Below are 15,048 nucleotides of genomic sequence, written 5' to 3'. Positions count from 1 at the left end.
AAGTCCAAATACATTTGCCCAAATTCGAAAAATAAATGACTTACACCAGGCAGTGAAAACGCACAAGTAACTTTGGAACAGTAGTGTACCTCGTTTTGTTAATTGTGTGCCGCAAACACAACTTCGTTACCCAAAGTGGGTGGATTTTGGTTCAATAAAGCAAAGGCATCTTGATTGTCTTTTGTCTTTGTCATCCTGTGAGTCTTTCCTCATCTTTGAAAACAAAATGAGGAACACAGAAAGATATGTCAATCCCCCCCCACCCCCCCTGATAACTAATAAAACTTGCAGGACAACATTGTGAATCTTGTTAATTCATCAATATTTTCCTCAAATGTTTTCTGCAGTTACTGAGACTTTATTGGGACCCTCTCTTCAATCAAAGCCCTTTTCAAAAACATGGCTGGCGCCTTGTCTCAAAGCAAGCAGGTCAAGGTTCGAGCGTCTCGCTGCACATTTGAATGAGACTTCTGGAGTCGTCAGTCGCTCGTTGTTCCCTCGGCCTCGCAAGAAAACAGTGAGCAGGATACTGGAGACTCACGGAGGCCCCTGGAAAAGTCCTTATGCTCAGAAAGCTAAGCTGAAAACACTGCCGCCAACACGGAGGCTCTTTGTTCCTGTTCCCGCAAGGCTTTTTCTGGGGGGGTGGGGAGGTTGTCACTATTCACGTTAGGTGGTGTGTGGTATGGTTTTAACCAGCTAAGCTTTGAGTTAAATAGTTTATAGATGACAACCAGCAGAGTTTTAAGCCCTGGTGTATGTTAGTGTTCAGAAACCTGTGAGAAGGTGGCATAGTCCGCATCCTTAGTCACAGAAGATAATAAGCATTCCATTGTTGGGTCACTCGAGTGCCCACCAATCATATGTAAAAGTAAATATTTAGTTTTGCCATTTCTGGGCCAGCCAATCTTCATTTTTGCAAATCATGATGTCGCAAAGCAGCTAATGTATGTAACAGTGCTCCAATTAGCTTCTTATACCCCTTTCCCACTGAAACTAGTGGGTAGTAGTGATCCGTGGCGACACGCAACCAATTGGCATATTGTCCCTTTCCCATTGACCAACAGAAGGTGATTCTGTGCCCCCTTCCACCACCACTTTGCGTCTGGTTACGTCACCACGCAGTGATTGCGTAGATGATAGTGCGACAGATGTCTTGGTGGTAAACAAAGCAACATGGAAGCGAGTGTTCTTTCTTTTATCATGCTTTTTCCCATGTCGAAAAGCAGCGGAAGATCAACTCTTTGCTACTCCTGAAACAGCTTAAGGGGCGATCTCCTAACTTTGTTGTGGGGGCGTGCTATATACGAGGCCGATGGCGCGCGATGTTATGACGCATCACGTACCGCCCTGTCATCACGTAATTACCGGGAAGTCCCGTGTTAGGCTTTCAAACTGCACGCGGAGGCGATCACAACCCGCCTCCGATGGCGCCTCTGGTGGACACGGATAGACACTGGCCAGTGAGCCTTTCCCACTGCCCAAAAAAGCGCATTTACCCGTGGTTTTGCGGCAGTGGGAAAGGGGTATAATAAACGGCATGTGGATGAGAGCTGGAAAAAGTTGAAAATCTGGCGACAGGGAATATGATGTCACCACTGCATGTTCAGATCTGCTGTATGAAGTATAATTTTGTGGCTTGCCGATGAAGTGCTGCTCCACTCCTCTCAAGTGTGAAAATACAGTTGAATCTGGTCAATGTGGCTAAACTCGGTAATGGTAACATTGCATAAGCATCATTCAGTCGCAGTGTGGATATGGAGGAGTGAACAACTCCAGCTGTGGAGGGAGTGTCGAAAAATTTCCAGAGAGTACACCAAAAGTCATGTGATTTGCTGCTTGTCGCCCGAGGCGTTGGAAGATTAGCACCTGCGAATCAGCTTTGTCGCAACACACGAGCGCCATTGTCGGTTGTCATGGTAGCGATAACCATCCATCCGACAGCACTGTATTGCACTTAGAAATATCAATTTGAACGAGGCGACCCTTCAACAAAATGTTTTATTTGAAAATAAAATAGGATTGTCATGGGCTGTTTTGGTCTTGGAGCCTTAGTTTAAGTGTTTATTTTCAGTATTCTCTTGCATGTCAATCACACGTTGACCACATTTGCATCCATTTACACTTGTGCTTCATTGACTCTCTTGACTGAGCGTATACTTTTGGTGATATGATAATGTGGGTTAGTAGGATGGGGATTTATGCTGGCTAAATTGAGGTTTGTGCTGCAGAGACTGAGAGGACCTTGAAGAGTGCATTGGGCGGATGGTTTTGAAGGGATTTTTTTTCACACACACACACACACACACACACACACACACACACACACACACACACACACACACACACCCCACACTTACTCTGCACCCAACCCCATTCCCCTGGCCTTTTTGGCACGAGTCGCCATCCTCTACTTAATCCAATACAACCGCAAAGGCTTGTAGTTGAGCCAAATACTGTTGTTTCCTTTCCCGTTTTTGGGCTCGGAACCTTAGTTGATGAATCGAGGAGGAAGTGAGTGGAACTCGTCGGGCCAGGAGAGAGGCTAATCCACAGCCCAAACATTGTTCCATCATCTAATCCAGGTGGAAAAGGGAGGCACAGGTCGGAATGCTAACATTTATCTCACTGTGAGGGAACTTTAATGGAAATTTGGCTCAATTTAATCTGAGGGATTTATCAAGATTTGGGGGAAGTGGTGGAGATGGAAAAGAGAGCCATGTTGGAATTGTGAGTTTTAAAGCCCGTCGGGAAAACAAGTTCGTCAAAAAGTAGCCACTGGTTCCTACGGTTTGCTTCCATACCGTGGTCAGAGCCACGTTAAGTTTAATGTGATGTGACATCCTGCCATCACATAATTGTAGCGCTACAACCAGCTGCTAGGGCTTCAAAAGTTTCATTTCAAGTGAGGCAAGACACTAAAGTCGCCACCACATAGAATGAGGTTGTTGTAGACACCTGGAAGCTAGCAGCTACAAGCTAGTTGCAATGTTGTTTTGCCCGAATGAAGTCCATGTGTGTGTTGCCAAGTGGGATGGATGCATGACTAATCGGGTAGTTGCACAAGATTTGACCAGCAGGACGGTCCAACTGATCTGGCGGGTGTTGCCTTTTTTGTCTGAACAGTGTTAGTCTTCCACTACACACAAAAGGTAGCGATGTCTCGCTTTTGGGTGAAATTTCAGGACAAGCCTAAAAAGCATTTTTACAGATGAACTTAATGTGACCTTCTCTAAGCTTTTGAATGCACATGTCCAACTGTTAAATGTTTCAGTACGGTTTGCACGAGTTGCTGTTCTTTAACGGTAAAAGTCACAACAGGTGTTTGAGCACCGTAGCCTGAGTCGTGTATGTTAGAGGGCGCAAGGTACATTGAGTAGCACTTGATCCCATGCAACTTTTATAAGGAAACCTTAAAAAAACTAGAACTATAACTGAAAATCCACTTAGAATGTATCTGCCTGCAGTCTTGTGATGAGTCAAGGTTGAACTAGACATTTAAGTCCCGGTTTTTGCTCCCCCATTTGACAGTGCCACCACTATGTCACCGTTAGGCCCCTGATGCCACCTTGGAAGTCGGAAAATTCACTCCTCGACTTCAAACCCCCTTTCCAACCTCATTCCTTTCACACAGAACTAAGAGGCAGCAAACCAGCTGTGGGATCACGAAACGTTTTGCGGCCCAGTGTTGATTCGGCTGCATAAGATGATGCCAATTATTCTCTTATCTGTCGTTACCGGAGATGATCCATGTTTCATGTAGCTTTCCTTCTTTGGCTCAGGAAAAATTCTGTGATTTAAGTCTTCCTTCGAAAGACCTGCCTAATATACTGCGTGTGGAACAGAATCTACCGGAACCTGTTTTCAGATTAGTTTAACTTGATGGGTGAATTTGCAACTGATTGTGCTGATTTGCGGGACTGCAGGCTTGAGACATATGTATGGTCCCACAATAAACTAAAAGCTACGCTCATGAAAAAAACAAAACAACCTCAAAATGAATTCAAGAATTAGTATTAGATCAGATTTCTTATCTTTTACAAACGATCCTGTTATCCAGGCCTATGGTGGCATTCTGAAATAATAGCCCTCACAATGATGTGCTGTGTTCAGAAAGTTTGCAGCATGAATGAAGCAACCCTTGCGGGATTTTACGTGAACTTAACTTTCATGTGACATTTGAAAAATGCAGTGTTAATTCATGCCTTTAAATTAAATTCATCAATGACTTAACATGTGATTATTTAATTTGGTGAATTGACAGACGCAGCTTCTGACAATTCCCCAAACTCTTTCCAGTGAGGGCCAAATACAGTAACTTTTCCCTTCTCTCAAGATGGTCAGTTTGTAACAAAAAATGTGACGATCGCAGAAGTGTCAAAATGTAACATTTATTAATAATAACCCTTCCTGGGGTCTTGAAAAAAAAATCTGAAAATAAATAACACTATTAATCAAATAAATAACACTATTTATGAAATCAATGAGAACCAAATAACCCTTTTTAAGTTTTTCACAGAAAAAAAGACCATGTAATCATGTAAATATCTTGTAGACACTACTGTTTTGCAGCTCTCTCTCATCAACCTGAGTGTGAAAACCAGAAAGCAAGCAGACGAAGAAATTGAATTAATGCAACATCTACCAATTATCTTTGCATTGAGCAAAAAAGTAATACTAATAATGATAATAATCGTTTGTACACTGCATGCTAAATACCATACACTCTCAATCAATTTTGTCTCTTACCTATTTTTTTTTACCATTATTCTATTTTATTTGACAGGAGTACAGTGATCCCTCGCTATTTCGCGGTTCGTTTATCGCGGCTTCAGTGCATCGCGGATTTTTTCAAACGTATTCATAATTTTTTTTTTTTAAGTCTGCAAAAAGTCTGCAAAAAGTCCGCAAAAGATCCGCGAGAAGCAGCAAAAATCAGCAAAACAACAGCGGGTCACATAGAGCAACATATACAGTACTACATGTATATGTTTACTGTATTTTGTTATTCATAAACTAACCTAACTTATACATGTTTAAATCTATTAGTATACAGCATTAAGTCGTGTTAACTACTTTAAAATTTACTTCTACATGCATGTATACCATTACATTTGGCCTTATAAATATTATGTACATGTACCGATATGGAGGGGGTCACTACTTAGCAGATTTTTGTTTATCACGGGTGGTTTTGGTCCCCATTAACCGCGATAAACGAGGGATTACTGTATGTCCAGGATTTTTTTTGTCTTTTGGAGGGTGGGGTTTCAGATAGCGCACAGACTGCAGAAGGGTGGAATAGAATGTTACGAGTCTCGATCACGTGACCAGACTGAAAAGAAAAATAATGCATCACTGGGAATTGTTCAGGGGGCCGGGCAAAATGTGGAGGCGGGCCGCATCTGGCCCGCGGGTCGTGGTTTGGGGACCGTTGGTCTACAGTGTTTGCAGGTGTCTGAAAAGTCCTAATTGACACACACACACACACACACACACTAAATTAAAACCTTCACAATAGCATGAGCACCAGGCGGTGTAAAAGTGGAGCTCTTCAATTGCTTTTTTAATTATATGTAGAGAGTAAAGAAGGAGCTGCCTTTTTGAGAGCCTCAGTACGTCTTTCCATGGATTTGCCATGAAAAAAAAAAATCCAGTCAAGTTCCCCAAAACGAAGCAATACTCAGCCCCTGACACCAATTTCACCAATCGACATGAAATTCTGTAAACACCACAACAGGTCACGCTATCATAAGAGGAAGTCCTCAATTAAGCAGAAAGTCAGCCATTTTGGTTTGAAACAACAATTTTCAGTGAGTTCCAGAGCTCCCGCTTTGACCAACAAGTGAATTAGCCCAAATGGGGACCGTGAAAAACTGAACAGGAAGTTGGGCTTTTGGTTTGAATGATCCTTTTTGTTGTGGGAGTTCTGAGATCCTTCTCACACCAGTGTACATGTGAACATGGCCTAAAGCTGCACAAAACATTTGTATACTATTTTTTAAACCTGCATCTGGGTGGTATTTTTAAGTTGAATAGGTCCGGCATATTTGGTACCCTCGCCACTCGGTCCGCCATCTCAGCATGGCAGCACTCCAGGCGCAGAAGCAACAATTCCTATCTTCACAATAGGGGATCCCTGTGGTGATGGCTAATGAAAAGATCTGCATTGGCGTATTGTCAGCAGATACCACTGCTGACCTCGGGTTGAACTTGCTGATGAGACCCCCGTCCGGAGATCTCTCATCGTCGTGTGAAGTTTCAGAACCGCGCCGTGCCATACACAATACGGCACAATATTTGTTTTCCGAAAGGGCTTTTTGGCCTATTGTTGTCTTCGTCCCGCTAATCGGAAACCAAAGGCATTTGCGGCTTAAGCGCGCTCGCCAAGTTGTATTAACGAGATTATTGACCCGCGAAGCCGCAAGACGCACTCGCATGTGTTTGTGAACTTGACAATTACATAACCCACTGTAGACAACATCCTGTAAAAGAAGAATGCATCCGATTACAAAAGCCAGCCACGTGTCTTGGCAGCACACATCTTTTGTTTGTGCACTCGGTCATCGACGAAGAGTCAAGATGAGCCTGTCAGGCATCTGTCGCCTCTGGGCTTGAATGAGTAGTGCATTACTTATCGCAGCAACCGGCCTGCATTCATACCTAGACTTATTGCTTGTTAATTTGGGACCTAGGTAGATTTTTCCAGACTCTGGGCCCCTCGGGCCGGAAGGCAGAGCCGAGGAGCAGTTCAAACAGTCCCCTGTTTTGATTTGGATCCTTTTCCAAAACAGGAGGTTATTTAGGCAAGTGGCTTGTGATCCATTGCCAGGCATGATTTGACTTGACAGGAATCCATATTTTAGCCCGTTTTATCTCTTCAAACGCACTGGGAAGGCCTCTTCAAATTTGTCAACGTCATCACTTTTTATGCGTGAAAAGGCTAATTATTCAGTCGGCATTGAAGCATTTCAAAATATAGGGACGCTTGATTTACGATTCCGACAGTCTCGAAGTTCAAAATGCCATTGCATTGCTAGCTGAAAAGAGGCATACGGAATATGCGGTCACACGCAACAAGAGGGCAGGCTCAATTACCAAACTACTTTTCATTGGAATGTTTTGTGTTGATGGCCTAGATCATGTGTGTCAAAGTCAAGGCCCGGGGGCCAGATTCGGCCCGCCACATCATTTTATTTGGCCCGAGAAAGCAAATCATGTGTGTCAACTTCCATGATCCTTGCTCAAATCTGGACTGAAATGTCAAATTGTCATGTGTAATAAATAACGTTGAGATTTTGCAATGTTTTTAAATTACACTGCTTACACTCATCTGCACAATAATTGAACAAACAACAAACCAACAGTTGACTGATTTCAAAACTATTCATCCATCAATTTGATTTGTTGTGTACAAGTAATAATATGATGTGACGATTGAACATTTATTCGGTTTCACTGTCGTAATGGCCCTCCAAGGGAAGACGTAACCCCAAAATGGCCCGTGACAAAAATGAGTTTGATACCCCTGGCCGAGATACTTATTGTTTACTACTCCATTAGCAAGATGGAGTCAAAGTACACAGCTTTTGAAGGCACCTCACAGATGCGAACAGTTCCATTGCTATTGATTTACATGGGCCAGCACTCTTTGGAGCAAATTACATTGACATGGCAACACAAATAGGCTGAAACCCCGATTGGACAAATAATCCATGACGCACATACTGTACACTGGACGCAGAGCAGCTAATAGAAATGCTGCCAAATGAACAATACATGAATCCAAGTCAGCCCTCCGAGAGATTGTGTTGGACAATTTTATCGAACCCCCCCCCCCCCCCCCAAAAAAATTGAGCAACTTTTGAAGTGTGCCCTTTGACTCCCTGTATTTTAATTCTGCGTGTTAGCATTCCTTTTGAAAGAAATTAAAAGGGAAGTCAGGCGGAGAATGTTCCCGAACTATTTGTTTGTGAAACAATGCAAGTGACATTCCAGTGAAAACAAGCGAGTCATGCACATTCCTCTCCGCGGCCTGCGTGCCTCACCTGACAACAGTCACAATGAAGAGATTTCAATGTCTCACAAAAACCACATCAAATCCAAAGATGCCACGCTTTTAATTGACTCGCGGGCTCTAGTGCAAATGCATGCAACCAGGCAGCTCCCCCCTCCATTTATAAATCCCCTGTCACAACACATTAGCTCGCCATGGCCATTTGCTCAGGATGATTGCAGCTTACGCCAAGCTCGTTAGCGTTTAGCACCGTTAACCAGCGATGTACTTGACGTATGGCCCGGGCTGCTTTTTGTACAATGCCGTTCCCGGACTTGAAGACTTCAAAAGACCGGAAATTAAAGTTGTCATATTTGAGTATGTTTATTGCTTGGATTTACAGCCTAATATATTTGCTGAATGAGTGGACTCATGGATGTTTTCCTCCGTAGGCGGTGACAGGAAGATGCTTTGGTGACAAGAATTTCAGGGGAGGATTGGAGAATGGTATACTGCTATGCGAGTAAGTGGTGCTTTATTTGGATTTTTGTCAGGCTCGGGTGATGAAACACTCTCTTGTGGTTGCCTCCCTATGTGTTGTTGTGCTTTAGCTCTGTTTTAATCTTACCTACCGCAATGCAGTGAATTCAAAACACGGTCAATGGTCAATGTAGGAGCACTACTTAAGAGGTAATAATAGCGTGCAGTAGATGTGGACAAATTTTCACATGTCCGCATTCATGCCAGATCTCGCTATCGATTTGACACAGTACCACTGGGTTCAGTGAAAATCCTGCCTTTTTTGACAACAGTATCAAATGCTTTTGTATTGATAAGAACTCACCGACAGTCATAACCAAAGAGCAGGAGTGTGAAACTCGTTTTGTCGCGGGCCACATCGTAAGTAGGCTCTCGCTCAGAGGGCCGTTCTGAGTGTGAGCCCATAAACGTATGTAAGCTTATGTTATATTATTTATTCTCATTTTATGTTTGAGCATCATATTATTTCATTTTAAGATGACCTAAATTGCATTCTGCTTTTGCTTAGACATGTTTTTATGTTGATGGATTCTGATTGGCTGTTGAAATAAGGGAAAGCAGGAAGTGATTTTAGTTGGCGAGTTGTTTTTTTGATCGTCGTCCTTTCAACAAAGCTGCGTTCAAACGGAATCCATCTCTCCTTTTGCCGTTTCGTAAAGTAGAACCATCCATTAAAAACAACGAACCCCTCGATTTACACGTATGATCGATCACCTCCTATTACCGCATCCCGTATACGCAACAAATCGATGGTTAACAAGCTCTGACATTGCAACTATTCCTCGACTTTAAATGGGATATCGTAAAAACAGTAACGTTGTGCTCCTCCTTCAATCCATTCCACAATTTGACACCACGCAGAGATAAAATGAAACGTGTCCTCATCGTGCGTACTCGCTGTGTTTTGAAATAAAATAAACCTCTCAATTTACGAGCCCCCTTCCGCATGAACCAATAAATAAAGAAAAGAATCATTTTATGGCATCTCTATGATCAATAACAAATGTATTGTGCTGTAACTGGTGGGAGGTAACACGTACCTCGCGTTGGCAGAAAATGCCTTACTCACAAATCAAAACAGAGGTAAGCGCGTGTGCATATCAATGTTGTGGCTCAAGGCATTAGCGTTGCAGTGCAACTTCTGCGATTCCTTGCCAGAAACGCGATCTTAATCAATGTCTGACGGGACCTCTCACAACTAATCTTTTGGGTATCTTTTGTTTTGCTCAAAGGACTAAAAATGTTATGTTGGGTTGTTTCACCTGGTGGAACATAACTTTGTTTTGCTGCCTTACGCACTCTATAATTTCCCCGCCGTGTTACGAAGGACGTACGCGTGTCCTTGTTGCTCTCCCGTCCTCGGAAATTTGTCATCAGCTAGCTGTCGATTCACAGCAAGCGTGAAATGCGGTTTGTGGTCGGCGGGCCTCAGGCGTACATTTATGGGAGTCGGAGGACATCATCGCGCACTCCCGACCACATTGTTGCCACAGGACACCTCCGATTTGGACAGCAGACAACAATCCTCTGCTGGGTTTGCTGAAAGCTGTTCTGGGAGAACGAAACGGAGCTGGGCTTTGCTGTGATTGAAGTTGTGCGAGTTATGCGGTGGGAAAGAGGAGTTTCCTAATGGGGAAATTACATCTTTTCATCACTAAATAACTTTGCCAGAATGCCGGCGATATCAAATGGCACAAGGCTATCCATGGGTGGGGGCTTCCTCTGCAGGACACGTTTCATTCCACGACTTCCTCCTGATGAAACGCATACAAGAAACACGAGGCCCATACAGCGCTGGTTCTCAAACTGAACTGAAGACCCTAAAATAATTTGTGCTGTGTTATCTTTTTTTTTTTTTTTTTTAATCTCTGGGTCCCTCATCAAAAAGCCATCAATGCTAGAAGGTACTACAGTACATGGTTCAGAAATTGTGTTTGTGTATTAACTGAGCTTCTCATTGTCAGGTTACTGAGCTCCATTAAACCCGGCTTGGTGAAGAAAATCAACAGGCTTCCAACACCCATTGCTGGCCTGGTAAGTCCTTCACCAGTTCTTTTATGCGCCAACAACATTTAGATTTTTTTATTTTCTTTGGGTAGTGGGAGGGATTGGGGGATGTCATCTAGTTCGCCCCCCCCCCTTTTTTTTGCTATTCATGGCAGGGTTCAACCTCCAATGTGTCTCCACATTTTGTGTGTGTTTGTCCTTTTTTTTTTTAAAGAGGTTTTGTTGAATTTTGGATTATTTCTTTCCAAAATGCAACAAGAATTCACATGTAGACTCTCAACTCTGAGGACAATGTGCCCATCGCCAACTACTGGCCTGGCATGCACATTGGCGAGCTTTTCACTTGTTTTTGCGGTTCAGCGTGAACAAGATTTGTTTAGACAATGTTACAGTCTGAATGTAAAATAACCAGGTAATTAATTTGGAAGACTTCCATTTCTAAAAAAGTGCCAAGGGACACTTTTTTTGGATCAGTGACGATGCAGTAGACAAACAAATCTGGGTTGGGCTGGAGTGTCTTATCTGGCGGCATCACTAATGGTTGCCAATGAACCTTTCCCGCTATTTTTTTTTTTTTTAATTTAACGAGTGTCTGGTAAACACCCAGTCTCATTCCCTGCAGGCGTTTTCTTTACCACAACAATAACAAGTAATTATGCCGATGCACTCAATCTTGGTCCACTAGCCAACCCCTGTTAAGCACGGAGTACGGTCAGAATATTTTCTTTTTTCTTGTGTGTGTGTGACTCCATTTTGATGTTTCTGGAATAGATTACTTCATTTTTGGTCGGTAATCAGATGTGTTGGCAAAGACTATTCAAGCAACAAATTTTCCGCCTTTGTCCCATGTGCCGAGTGTGATATATAAAGTGGCTGTCAGACTCTGACATTTGCTTTCACCACAACATGGAGAGAAATGAGTAAATTGTCAAACTTGACAGCGACACAGGAAAAAAGAGGAAAAATGCCAGCTTCATGTTCTGTTGCATTTATTGTACAGATGTCTGCCTTACCGAGACCAGGAGCAAGAATCCAACATGTTTAACTGTGAATTATCATATAGCCCCCCCACTTTTTAATATGCATCTTAATGCCTAAAGCCCCGCAGCTTTGCATGTTTTTTTGCTCACCAGGGCTGCAATTAGGGAGGTGAAAAACAAACAAACGAGCTCTGCTGTTATCAGGCCCCTTCATAATAAAATATGGGAACTCTCCCCCCCCCCCTTTCCTCTTCCTGTCTAGGGCTAATGGGAAAATGACTCTCTGAGGAGTTTTTGTAATTAGAGCAGCTACCTCAGTGCCCTGGCAGCTCAGCCGCCATCAACCAGTTATTTGTTGCCTGTTTACGTTTTACAAATTTACCAGTCAAATACCATTCTAAGGTCATCTTTTTCCTGCTCTGGGAAAACACAAACAATTCCAATGTAAAGGAAAGCAGTAAAGGTAATGTGTGGCAGAAGTGTTATCTATACAGCTTACAGTCAAACATCGGTTTTCGACCATAATCCGTCCCAGAACACTGTTCGAAAACCGAAACCATGTTTCCCATTATAATCAATGTAAAACATTTTAATCCATTCCAAGTCTAGAAAACAAATTTTTAAAGCATTTTTAAAACTATTTTACACTTTATCCACACAAGTCCAGTCTCGTCCATATTAAAAGTTTGCTGGGGAAGACATTCCTTGGCCTTGATGAGATTTTCAAATTCAACTTTGAACTTTTCAGCAGCTTCCTTTTCTGAATTGGCTGCCTCCCCATGATGAATCACTTCTTTTCAAACCATCCTCTGCTTGCTTTAAAATCAAACTCATCAGGAGCAATGCTAGTGTCACGTTTTGCGAGATGGTAGTTGTAGGACCCCAAAAAGCAGGGAGGAGCAGGGTGGATTGACCAAAATGTATTTAACAAAAAAATACACACAGTAGTACAATGGAAAAAAAAAAACACCAAGTCGAAGTACTCAAAAAAAATGCCTGGAAATCACAAGTATCAAACCAAATTACAGCAGGAAACAAAACATGACAGGAGCACATGTATACTCACAGCTCACAATGACCCAACAAAGACTGGCAGAAACTCAGGGAACTAAATACAAGCTAAGTGACGAGACAACGAGAAACACCTGGACAACACACAAAGGGTTGAGGGAGCTAATTGCTTACACACAAGGAACACTGATAACGAGAACAGGTGGCGAAAAAAGGGCACATGAGGAATCAAAACCAAACGTAACCAGATCGAAACATAACAGCTAGGATCCTTTTTTTTTTTTAATCAAATCTCCATACAACTGTCTTGCCTTGCCACAAATCGTATCTTGGCTAAGACTGTCCTCTGCTAGCTGTTTCTCATTTATGAAAATAAGCAAAAGTTTCTTCACTTCCTCCGATATTTGTGGCCTTTGTTTGCTAAACACACGAGATCCTTTAGCCACATCACTGACTTTAAGATGGTCTTTCTTTTTTAGGATGCTGCTGATTTCGTCATGCCAAACTCCTTTGCCAACACAGACACACACACAACTGATTCATATTTCACGATCAAATCTGTCTTAAATTCAATAGTTTTGCGCACTATTTTCCTCTTTTTTTCAGCAGCTTTACGACTTCCACTTGCTTTCCTGGTGCCATGCAGAAATAACAGTCCAATTTGCATCGATCTCAACAAACACGTCTGCTTTTTTTTAAATCTTTATTGAACTCGTCTGCTTACAGTGGGCGCTCTTTTTTTTAACTTTATTGAACATGTCTGCTCACAATGGACGGTCTTTTTTTTTTATCTTTATTGGACACGTCTGCTCAGAATGGAGGCGTCACTTCTTAGTCTACCCGAGGAAGCGTCGCTTCCTTGTGTAAGGAAGTCGAGAGAAGTTGAGTGGCACATTCAAATGCGCTCAGTTTGGTCGAGAACCGATTTTCGGTCGTAATCCGAGGCATAAAAAACTCGAAATTTTTGGTTAAAAACCGATTTGGTCGAGAACAGCGACGTTCGAAAACTGAGGTATGACTGTATATCCAGCATGAACATCCGACAGATGAAGCACTTGAAAAGACACAATACAGTAAAGGTTAGAGGCCGAACTCTGTCATAAAAAACAAACAAACAAAAATCCTGATCCCATCCCCAAAATGTTTTTAAATTGCCTATATTAATTCTAAAGTTACTGCAGGCACACGTAGCAATAAGATAGCGTGGTGGCAGCAAGTCGGGGAGAAAGCGTGGGTCAATGACTGATTCTCCAAAGTTAGGGATCATCTCACACATCAAACAGTCATCGTTAGCAAATGTTATGTAGCCTCTGATTGCGAGTTAAATCATATTGCAATGGTCAGGAAAAGACAGCCGCTGGCACATGTTCAATGGCTTTATTGAACAAACATTACTATAAATAAAGGCATAATAAATGCATTCATACACAAGCTGCAACACCCACAACTGACGCCCAGGCACTCAACGCATATATTAGCCAACTACTGCTGCTTTACTTTACTCTGCTGCCTGCAGCCAGCTGCATTGTAAATAAGAATCTGTTTCTCATTGCCTTACCTGTATAAGTAGTTTCTTCATTCATTCATTCAGATCGGAAACTGGATGGATGGATGGATGGACTTCCAGATGATTTGTGTTTGAAAAAAAATGCACAAGTGTGTATATGCAGGGCATACTGTACAAATGGTGAAGACTCTCTCTCACTACCACGAACTGAGCTTCAATTACTTCCTGGAACTACCGGTACTTTCTTTTTAGCCAGGGCTATAGCACCATCTTGTGGCACCTTGAGGCCATATAGAAGTACCGGTAGTTTAAAAATATGCTCACTGTTGAGTTTTTCATCATACAGCTGAGGGTCGGTTCCACCAAGAAACGGTGGTAAATCAAGTGTGGTGAAAAATAAGAAGAAGCAAAACAAGTCCACTACTGTCAGTCAGTCACTGACTGTACATATCACAGTCTCACACACTACAACTTGTGTCCAAGTACGTTCCCACTGAGCGAGAATGTGCGCCCGACATTCGGCAATCCTTACTCCAAACACTCTCAGCTGTCAGTCACAGTTTTGCGGTCGACACCCAGTTTCCCGTCGAGCTGCAGTGGCCTGCAAATCTGGAAACGGGCAGAAGTGTATCTTTTCAAGGGGATTGGGTTGGCTCTTGACTGCCTCACCTTGTTTCGTGGCGAGTGTTTCTCAATGAAGTCCCACCTCACTGAATCCCTCATACATAATTTCCCCCAACTATATTTTACCCTTTGTTTGGTCCAAAACGTTGCCACCATTTGCCACCTTTGACTGCAGAGGTGATGCTTTAAAATGCGTTCTAAAACATTTGGGATCATAAATCCTAACACCCAAAAATACGTATGCCAAAATGCCATAGGAACTAGAAATAAATAAATAAAATGTTGGTTTGCATCTCCAGCACTTTTTTCAGTCCACTAATACAAGTATTTCCTTTTGAGTGTCTGATAATACCATTAGGTCTTGCAATTGTTATATAATACAA

General features: G+C 42.5%; 1 protein-coding gene across 7 annotated transcripts in view; it reads left to right on the top strand.

Moving 5' to 3' along the window:
* The window catches only part of LOC147208218 (LIM and calponin homology domains-containing protein 1-like), a 61,606-nt gene that overhangs the window by 11,404 nt on the left and 35,154 nt on the right, over nt 1-15,048 (top strand). For all 7 annotated transcript variants that reach the window (XM_086106159.1, XM_086106163.1, XM_086106161.1 and 4 more), the window contains exons 2-3: nt 8,449-8,519; nt 10,501-10,570. In XM_086106159.1, coding sequence (XP_085962285.1) covers nt 8,449-8,519; nt 10,501-10,570 — 141 coding nt within the window. The remainder of the gene's footprint in view (nt 1-8,448; nt 8,520-10,500; nt 10,571-15,048) is intronic.

The sequence above is a fragment of the Hippocampus guttulatus genome, chromosome 2 (assembly GCF_054856545.1).
Source record: "Hippocampus guttulatus isolate MCC_2025c chromosome 2, RoL_Hgut_1.0, whole genome shotgun sequence".
In the NCBI taxonomy this organism is placed as follows: Eukaryota; Metazoa; Chordata; class Actinopteri; order Syngnathiformes; family Syngnathidae; genus Hippocampus; species Hippocampus guttulatus.
This window is presented reverse-complemented; position numbering and strand designations above follow the sequence as displayed.